Genomic DNA, 10,781 nt, shown 5'->3' with positions numbered 1-10,781 from the left:
TGTGTGTGTGTGTGTATGTGTGTGTGTGTGTGTGTGTGTGTGTTCATGTGTGTGTGTGTTCATGTTTGCTGCTCAGTTGTTCAGCAGTGTCTTCGGGGTTGGACTCAAGACGGCAGAGAGCTGGTTCTGTAGAGGACTGCGGACGTTTGAACAGGTGCTGAGTGAACCCAGCATCAGACTGAACCGCATGCAGACCGCAGGTAAACACTGACGCTCGGACTGAAGGGGTTTGATCATTTCAACTGTGATCATTATATTATATCATATGGATATGTATAAATATATATGCACAAAAAAATGTCCAAAATACACAATATTTACTCGGGGTGAGAAAAATCTCTTTTGTTACAAAATGTGATTCTTGACACAAACTATTTTTAAATCAGCACAATAATGAAAATAAAAGCTTTTTAGATGCTAGTAACACGTTGTCTTGAGACATGCTCATTTAAAATGTAAAAGTGCTGGAATATTTGTGTTTTTCGAAGCCATTCGTTGAAAAAGTTTTAATTTAGCTGAAAAATACTTGACTACACAACATTGTTTTCATTTATTATTACTTTTTTTTAATGATTTTGAACAGTACTTTATAATTGCTTTTTTTTTGTATTTAAACATTTAAAAACAGCAATCAACATCCTGGACATTTATTTCATTTATTATAAACAATGCTCCAATAATTACTGCACATTTTTTTATATTTAAATATTTAAAGTATTAAAACAGAAATTAACATCCTGGACACTGAGATCCAAAATGTATAACATGCTAAATGCATAAAAAATCCTTAATAAAATATACTTAACACTTAATCAGAAATATTATTATTGAATCAGCAGCTAAATATTTAGTTGAAAAATACTTTTAATTTACGTTTTTAATTATTTTAAACGGTACTTGTAAAATATTAAAACATAAATGAACATCTAGGACACAGAGAGACAAAATATATACAATTCTAAAAGCAAAAGACAAAAACAAACAAACAAACAAAAACGAAATTGTACCTAATACTTAATAAAAAAAAATAAGAATAAAATCAGACACATTGAATTGACAGCTAAATATTTATTTGTAAAATTGTCAGCTGTGACTTGACCAGACTCAGGATAATAAACTGTGACTTGATTTGACTCATGACGATCAACTGTGACTAGACGCGACTCAGGAAGATCAACTGTGACTAGACTAGACTCGGGAAGATAAGATTAGCTGTGGCCAAAGAATGATGGGATATGTAGTCCGGGGTGCTATGCAACAGTTTGTGTTGTCCGAGAGTCAATGTAATGGAAAGGGTGACCTCTGGTGGTGAATAAACGGAAGTCCATGGACCGAATTCGTGACAAAAATACTTATTTTAAATTCTAATGATTATTTTAAACTACTTTTGTAATTACAATTTAATATTTAAATTAATAAAAATACTTAATAAAACATACTTAATAAAAACACTTTAAAAAGAACATATTATTACAAACAATATATATAACAAAATTATTATAATATAGAATTGGGAGGTTTATGCCAATTCCCAGCCCTTAAGTACTTCCAGGAATACCATGTTTTTACCATCTGCGTACAGAGTATGCGTCCAAAGCAACACTGTTTTACCACAGTTTATAATGTTTTCACAGAAGAGTCACTTTTTTCTAGAAGTGTTTGAATTTATTTAACCTTCTGGCCCTCTTCGGTCATTTTTGACTGAAAAATGTTATATTTTGAAATTTTACAAATCTTAGCTTCATCAGAATGAGATGACACTTGGTGACTTTTGTCACATTAGTAATATGAACACACAAAAAAATCATGGACATGATTCGGATATGTTAAAGGGTCGACGACTTCGCGGTCAAAAATGACCGACATAGGAAATGAATGGGAAATACGAAAAAACGTTCTGTTCTGAAGTTTTATTAACATTAATTGAATTACATTGAATTAAAAATATAAATTAATTACAAAATGTTTGTATAAAGTGTTTTGAATTATCACTATCCAATCCTTATTTTGTTAGATTTTTTTAATCATCAAATACTGAGTAACAAAAATGCTTTCAAAAATGTGTTCCCTTTCTAAGAAGAATTTAATGTTTGACTGTAATCATAATATAAAACCTGATACTTATCTAACCAAAAATATCTAAACCTTGACAAAACGTAATCTTTTAGAATGTCTAGATATATATCTAAAAGCAAAACCTAAAAAAATGAAGAAATTATGTATAAAAAACAACGGGAATCCAAAAGCCTTTGTGTGTATATATATATATATATATATATATATACACAGTGGGTACGGAAAGTATTCAGACCCCCTTAAATTTTTCACTCTTTGTTATATTGCAGCCATTTGCTAAAATCATTTAAGTTAATTTTTTTTCCTCACCCTCTCTCTCTGTCTCTCTCTCTCTCTCTCTCTCTCTCTCAGAGTAAAAACACAGTGTAGACATGATAAATGTTCCGCCAAACCACACTCATCGTTTGCTGGTCATTTTTATGCAGCTGTCGGCCTCTGACGGTGTGTGTCTGGGACCGAGGGCTCCTGCGCCGCTGAAATCACACTGTTTACCACTCGTACTGTGCTTCGGGAGCGTCGCACACAAAACCCCTCGGAATATAAATACACTTATCGATGAGTCTGGATTCATGTGGAGCATCACGTATCAAAAGCCTCCTGGGAGGCGGAAGGAAGTGCACGGAAGAATGGTGACGGTTTTGGTTGTTATACATTCAGAGCTCATCAATCAGGCTGAAAAGGCCAGCTGTGTTCCCGCTGATTTATGAATTATGATATGATTTTATTGTTAGCGTTTAAAGCGATTGCCTCATCTGACCTGTTGTTTTATGGCCTCAAGTCTCAATATGGATTCATGATTACTGATTGTTTAGGAAAATCTACTGTAAGTTTAATGAGGCAGAGACTGTTTCCTAACACACATCGCTAGTATTTTTCAATCGCCAGGCCTCGTAATTTTCCACCGCTGTCTTCAGGCACTCATTTACGACCTGCTGATCTATAAACAACACACTGGCTTCAAACAATTATGCAATAGTCAAACAATTATGCAATTATTCCAGTCGGGTGAGAGGCGGATCAGACGCTCTCCTGTTGGAAAAGGTCTTGGTTTTTGTAGTGATTTACCCGGCTGTGCACTTGTGATGTGTCTGTTTTGAAGTTCAACCTGAGGTTTTGTGTGAAGGATGATTATAAGTGAACGACATCAAATATGTGATGCTTTTCTCCAAAAGTGCTTTATCTATGTATAGCAGCATGCATCAGTACCGACTTATAAAGTGTTATAATGTTTACCAAACGTTGTTTCCAGCAAGCACGCATTAAATTGATCAAAAGTGCTAGTATAAGCATTTATAATGTTACCAAAAATTTCTATTTCAGATAAATGCTGTTCTTCTGAACTTTCTGTTCATCTGTGAATCCTGAAAAATAAAATGTATCACAGTTTCCACAAAAATATTGTGCAGCACAAATGTTTTCAACATTGATGATAATCAGAAATGTTTCTTGAGCAGCAAATCAGCATATTAGAATGATTTCTGAAGATCATGTGACACTGAAGACTGGAGTAATGATGCTGAAAATACAGCTGCGCATCACAGAAATAAATTACATTTTAACAGATATTCACATAGAACAGTTATTTTAAATTGTAATAATATTTCACATTTTTGACTAAATTAATGCGGCCTTGGTGAGCAGAAGAGACTTCTTTTAAAATAATTTTAAATCTTACCAACTTCAAACTTTTGAATAGTTTTAACTTTGAAATCATAAGTATAAAAATGATATATTTTACCTTTATTGCAAAGCATTCAGATATATACAAATATATACGTAGTTTGAGAACGTAGAGACTGGTTGGTGGATCTTATATCATGATTTTGGGTGATGCATGTTTTACATTTGCATTTATGCATTCAGCAGATGCTTTTATCCAAAGCAACTTTAAAGTGCACTCAAGTCTGTCACTCAAGGTGCTTTATCACTAAAAGTCATTTCTCTATGGAGAAAATTAATGGGTTTTTTATTTCTGGAAACCGCTGGTTACATGTGACAACGGCACAAGGGAAGAAGTTCACAATATTAGAAAGCAGATCAAAAAAGCAAAGATAAAAACCAGGAACGTCTACTGTATGTTTGTCTTGAAGGCTGACAAAGAAAGTTTTGGCAGTAGTACCTTTTTTATTTTATTATTTTATTATTTTCTTTTGTGCATGTGCCATGCTGTTCTTTAAAGGAATAGTTCACCCAAAAACCTGCAGAAACTTTACTCACCCTCAGGCCATCAAAGATGAGTTTGTTTCTTCATCAGATTTGGAGAAATGTAGCATTGCATCACTTACTCTGCAGTGAATGGGTGCCGTCAGAATGAGAGCTGATAAAAACATCACAATAATCCACAAGTAATCCACAGCACTCCAGTCCATCAGTTAACATCTGGAGGAGACAAAAGTTGAAACAAATCCAGCATTAAGACGTTTTTAACTCCATAATCCATAATAACTCTTCCTCCAGTGAAAAAGTGTTCTGGTGTGAATCAGGAGAGAAATCTGCACAGATCAAGCAGCGTTTAAACAGCTCTAAACTAATATGTGGCTGGATTTGGATGTGAGCGACAACAGGAGATGGATCCATTGGTGAGCAAGTGATGGAATGCTACATTTCTCCACATTTAGCGAGTTTTTGCAGGCAAACACCTCGCACTCAGGAATTCTTCAGACAATGTAAAAGCCTAGTTTGTGCAACAGTTGTTGGGTGTTTGTCATTCAATCTCTTATTCATCCACTCTGCTCAGGGTTCTTGTTTTATGAGGACATCAGTAAGCCGGTGAGCAGGACAGAGGCCAGCGCTCTGAAGATTATAGTGGAGGAAGCTGTCATCTGTGTCAACCCATCCGCCACCGTCAGCATCACAGGAGGATTCCGCAGGTAAACCCTCGAGATTACTGCTTTGTGCCTGTTTATGACAGTTCAGGAGTGTGTGATTGTGTTTTTTCAAAAAACCCTTTGCCTAAAGAAATATGTATTTCCTCAGAGTTTGTTCTTTTTGTAGCTCACATGTAATGTGGTTGTGTTTAAGGTAAAGAAATATCCCAGAAATCCCTTGGACTTACATGAATGGAGTGTTTTGAGTTTGTCTCTCTGTACTGTATCATGCAACAGCTTAGCAGCCACACACACACACACACATACTGTATATGTATATATATACACACATATATATATAAATTGTAGCTGTGGAGCAAGTTATTATTAAGCTATATTGGTTACATTTCATTTGTATTTGTTTATTTTTTGGAGTAGCAAGTAAAATATGTAGAAAGTATAACCAGTGCACCACATTAAAAAAAAGTCCATTTTTATTTCATGTCAAAAGCCCAGAATATGACAACTGCTGTTGTGTTGTTGCGTTTTAAAAATGCTATATGTATATATATATATACACACACACACACACACACACACACACACACACATATAGTTCTTAGTTTAGTATATATAGTTTAGTTTTTAAAAACTGTAATTTAGTTTTATTCAAATAATTTTATTCATATGCACACACACACACATTAATAATTTAATTATTTATAAATAATTGTATAAATAAATATTAGCAGTTGCATGTTCTTACATCTTAAATTAGCAGTTGCATGTAAACAAGTAAATGATTTATGGTAATAAATGGTAAAAAAAAAAAAAAATAAATAAAAAAATATATACACACACATACAGAAAATGATAATTTATTTAGATTTTTTATTTAGATTAGATTATTTATTTTAGATGCAACTGATTTTTTTTTACATTAAAAAGTAAGATGTATTGGTAAGATGTTGCTCTTTTATAGTTCAGATGTCATGTGTTTTGCTTAAGTTTATCTCGAATGTTTCTCCCTAAAATCCTTTGGAGAAATACAAATAGACACAAATGAGTCAAAAGTTGATATAAAGTAAGAGTATAGAGCTGTAAAATTATTATGGGTTAATCTGAGAAATTGTGGAGAATCTGATGCTCTTTCTCTCAGTTACTGAGAGTGAGAGGAAAAACATCTGAGAAGCAGGAGAGTTCAGAAAAAAAACCTCATTGCAGTCTAACAAAACTAATTGAGATATTAATGAGATCTCGTGTGATTTTGTGTCCTGTGTGTGTGTTTGCTGCTGTCATGCACTGAAGGTTTGTTTATTATTGATAGTAGAATTATGTTAGGTTTGTCTGTTTAAACTTGAGTGTCCTGTTCAGGCTTCAGTCTGTCTGTGAGCTGAGCTGCACGCTTGCGGATTAATGTCACAGGATTCACTCGTGGCCCACGAATCAACTAATTCCCTCAGAATAAACTGCGTATCACATTACTACCATGTAAATGTAAGAAGGTGTTTGTTGTACCTCGAGGGTCCTTTCGGTGTATGAGAAAATGTGACCACAAGGTTATGCATCTTAATAACATTCGACAGGCAGAAAATGCCAAACATCCTCATGCAATCATACAGTGTTTGTGAAGCATGAAGGAATTTCTGACATGAATATCCTTTCTGACGGTCTCGTCTGTAGTGTTTTGTTTGGTGCGGTTGCAAAGTTTCTCTTTCAGAGGTCAGCTGTCTGTACGGACACAGACGCTCTCGATTCTCTTGGTCCTTCAGGCTCGCCGATGGTGATGAGCATTATGAGAAGAGAGGCACCCGACTGCTTTAAAACCTCCACGGGCTCATCTCGACATGTCACGCTTCAAATCCCATTTATGATGTTTTGTGTGCTTTGTAAGGAAAGGTGCTGTGTATATATACATCTGGTGGTGTTGTGGTATTTCTGGTGCGATTGTTTCTGCAGGAATGTGTCTGATGATGCTTAAAATAGAAGCTGATGAATTAAAAAAAATTAAAAGGTAACTAACTTTTTATCTCATGATTCTGACTTTTCCCCCCACTTTTTTTACCCTTTTGTTGTTCATTTAGGGTCACATTTGTGTTGCTCGCGGTGAAATGTAACTTTTTTAAATTTCCAGTAAAATCAATGAAATATGTTTTTGTTCTATAATATTTTTTCTTTTCTCTTTTGTATTTTGAGAGAATTTCATGGTACTAATTAATATTTATGCAATAATTATGATCCTTTTTTCCTATTGAAATTTTTTCCCCCTAATATTTTTATATTATTTTTCAATTATGGCAGTGTTTCATGTTAAAATAAAGACAATGCCTTTAAAATCCCGTTTTTGAAGGCAGATTAGTGCCATCTTGTAACACCAGCTATAATAAAACAACCAGAGTTACACAAAATCTGAGGGGGATCATCCACCAACTATATTTTAAAGTAATTTTTTCCTTTTTAACCCCAGTACAATATAAAACAAAAAAAGAAAAGAAAAACAAACTTTCACAGAAAAATACACCATTGAACCTGATCACATACAAACATGAAACCACATTACCTTATAACTATCTTCTTAAAGGAGTAGAGAATCACAGATGAACATTGTTGTTGAAGCTCACGGTGGTTAATGTCTACATTAAGCATCCATTTCCCATTCCAGAACAAACATCAAGGTATATCCCAAGAAAAATCAGTCCAAACAAATAATCAGGATGAAATAGTCCTTGCTCTTTTCAACCTCATGGTTGATGGTTGGCACAGCCCATACACCCACAAAAGAAAACCCTCTGTATACAAACAAAATTAAATAATCAGACCAAACACGAAACATTACATATACACACTTCATCCAACAAAAACCAAAAACATCACTTACATTGAGCTGAAAGAACAATGATGTTCCTCAAAATAGGGCTCATACAATGGCTTGAACAAAGGTGAGCTCCTAGCCCTGCCAAAGCACATGGCTACCCTCTTACTTGCTTCCTTATAAAGGGTGAGCTAGAATAGTTACAACTCCCCCTAGTGCCAGGGAGGGGAACTACAAAATAAACTGGTGACTGTTACAATCTGGTGGGAATAAAAAAAAGAAAAGAAAAGCATCTGCAATTCCATGGTTTAGCCACTAGATTCCTATATAGCTCCTACATTCTCTAGTTGTTTTTAAACATAGTTGTGGAATTGGATTTATATTTAGACATTCTCAAAGACAACTTTTTGTAAAAGTTTAGATTTATTTTTTGAAATGTTGGTTTGAAATGCCAGTTTCTGCGTTAAGTTTACTACAGTCAAACCTGGACACAGAGAAAGACATTTTGTTACACATAACATCAAAGTTAAACAAAAACTAGATAAAAAAGTTTGTCAAGACAAACTTTAGGTTGGCTTGAGAAAGCCTAGCCGGAAAGTTTAAAGCCGTTGTAAAAGCCTGAAGTTTGAAAATTTAGATAGATTAGATAGATGTTGATAACATGGTTGTAAAAGCCTGAAGTTTGAAAATTTAGATAGATTAGATAGATGTTGATAACATGTTTCTAGCATGTTTTTAGCATGATTACCCTGTTACTAGCATATTGCTGGCATGATTAGCATGTTACTAGCATGTTGTTAGCGTGATTAGCAAGTGACTACCCTGTTGTTAGCATGATTAACAAGTGACTAGCATGTTGCTAGCATGATTAGCAAATAACATGTTTCTAGCATGATTAGCAAGATACTAGCATGTCACTAGCATGTTTTTAGCATGATTATCATGTTACTAGCATTTTGCTAGCATGATTAGCAAGTAACTAGCATGTTGCTAGCATGTTTCTAGAATGATTAGCATGTTACTAGCATGCTCGCTAGCATGATTATCAAGTAACTAGCATGTTGCTAACATGATTAGCATATGTTACTAGCATGTCACGACCATGTTTCTAGCATGATTAGCATGTTACTAGCATGTTGCTAGCATGATTAAGAAGTTGTTAGCATGTTGTAAGCATGATTAGCAAGTTACTAGCATGTCACTACCATGTTGTAAGCATGATTAGCATGTTGCTAACATGATTAGCCAGTTACTAGCCTGTTGCTAGCATGTTTCCAGCATGATTAGCATGTTACTAGCATATCACTAGCATTATTAGCAAATAACTAGCATGTTGCTAGCATGATTAATAAGTTACTAGCATGTTGCTAGCATGACAAGCACATTACTAGCATGTCACTAACATGTTTCTAGCATGATTAGCATGTTACTAGCATGTTGTTAGCATGACTAGCAAGTTACTAGCATGTCGCTAACATGTTTCTAGCATGATTAGCATGTCGCTAGGATAGATAGATAGATAGATAGATAGATAGATAGATAGATAGATAGATTGATTGATTGATTTTTCTTCTCCGAATTACCAGTTAACATCCCACAGTTCTGACTTTTTTCTCGAGTTTAAATCTCAAAATTTATATCACAGAATTGTTTGTGTTGCACAATTTGGACTTTTTTTTCCACGCAATTATGTTGATATCTTAACATTTTGACACTTTTTTCCTCAGAATTACGAGTTTTTTATCTCAGAATTTGGACTTTTTTTCTCCCAATTGTGAGTTTAAATCTCACAGTTTTGACTTTCTTCTCACGCATATCATATATTCTCAAAGATATAATTTCTGAGATGTCTTTTCATCTCAGAAATGAGAGTTTATATCTCACAATTTGGACTTTTCGTATCAGAAATGCAAGTTTATATCATAATTTGGACTTTTCTTCTCAGAAATGTAAGTTTATTTATGATTTTTATTATTATTATTATAGTGTTGTGTGAGAACAAGTTGAAATGACCTTTTTTATGATTTTATTCCTTGGCATAAATAGCTGTGCTTCCATAGTCTGATCCCATCCCTTTAAAGGCTGATATATTTGGAAAGTAATAATGTACTGGAACTCTGATGAATAAGATCAGTGCAGAATTGCAGATGCGTTTATGTCTGTTTTGTTGCGATACGGTGCCGTTATTCCCAGATAACATGGTCCTGACACTCAGATAAGTGTGTTAAAGTGAAGACCGCGCTATCGCCGTGCACCTTGCCAGTAAACTAGTTTATCTTGTCGGTAGTGCTTTATTTCAGCCTGGCTTTTTATATCTCATTTGCTTTGTAAATCGTGTTGATGTGCTTTAGTTCTTGCCGGATGAGAGATATTATTAGCTCGGGCTGAACAGATGTCACAACCGCACGTCTCCTACTCAACAGATGACAGATGCAGCGCAAATGAAAACGAAAGGCGACAGTGTTTTATAGTATCTCAAAGAACTGGAGACCGTGACTTTGAGACGTCAGCGACTCGCGCAGTGTTAATGAAGTTTGATGGCTTTAATCTGTCAGCTGGTGATGTTTTATCGGCTTCACAATAGAGTCACAAAGTCAAATTGAGACATGTGTTTGATTTATTATGTGAGCTAACATACTGCTAGTGTGCAAATTGCCTCAGGCTTCTTTCAAAACTAAGAGAAATGTCTGACTCTGAATCCTCCTGGAGCAAGCAGACTCACCGTAGACCTCCAGCCTGTTCTGACTTTGGACGTTTTATCTTTTTCTTACTGATCAGACTTCAAGCAGATAATGAAATACCCCAGAAATCCCTTAGATTTACACCGATGGAGTATTCTGAGTCTGGCTCTCTGTCTGTGTATCATGCTGTATCAACTGTTTAGCAACCGCTCAGAACACCTTAGCATATATATAATTGTAATATTTTATGTTTATAATAAGTTAGAATATTTTGATTTATGCACACATCAAATAAATAAATACAGAATAATTGATTTTACCATCACATATAAGTGAATATTTATTAGTTAATTTATTGATTGATTGATATGCAATATATATATATATATATATATATATATATAT

At 34.4% G+C, this 10,781-nt stretch overlaps 1 protein-coding gene across 1 annotated transcript in view; it reads left to right on the top strand.

Moving 5' to 3' along the window:
• LOC107689760 (DNA nucleotidylexotransferase-like) overlaps window positions 1-6,707 on the top strand; it is a 41,632-nt gene extending 34,925 nt beyond the window's left edge. Inside the window, exons 6-8 of the mRNA XM_016487904.1 lie at window positions 77-200; window positions 4,814-4,946; window positions 6,656-6,707. Of these exons, the coding sequence (XP_016343390.1) occupies window positions 77-200; window positions 4,814-4,946; window positions 6,656-6,707 (309 nt within the window). The remainder of the gene's footprint in view (window positions 1-76; window positions 201-4,813; window positions 4,947-6,655) is intronic.
• Window positions 6,708-10,781: the final 4,074 nt, after the last annotated feature.

Source organism: Sinocyclocheilus anshuiensis, unplaced genomic scaffold (genome assembly GCF_001515605.1).
Source record: "Sinocyclocheilus anshuiensis isolate Anshui unplaced genomic scaffold, SAMN03320099.WGS_v1.1 scaffold1637, whole genome shotgun sequence".
Classification (NCBI taxonomy): domain Eukaryota; kingdom Metazoa; phylum Chordata; class Actinopteri; order Cypriniformes; family Cyprinidae; genus Sinocyclocheilus; species Sinocyclocheilus anshuiensis.
Note: the sequence above shows the minus strand (reverse complement) of the source record. Positions and strands in the feature narration are given on the sequence as shown.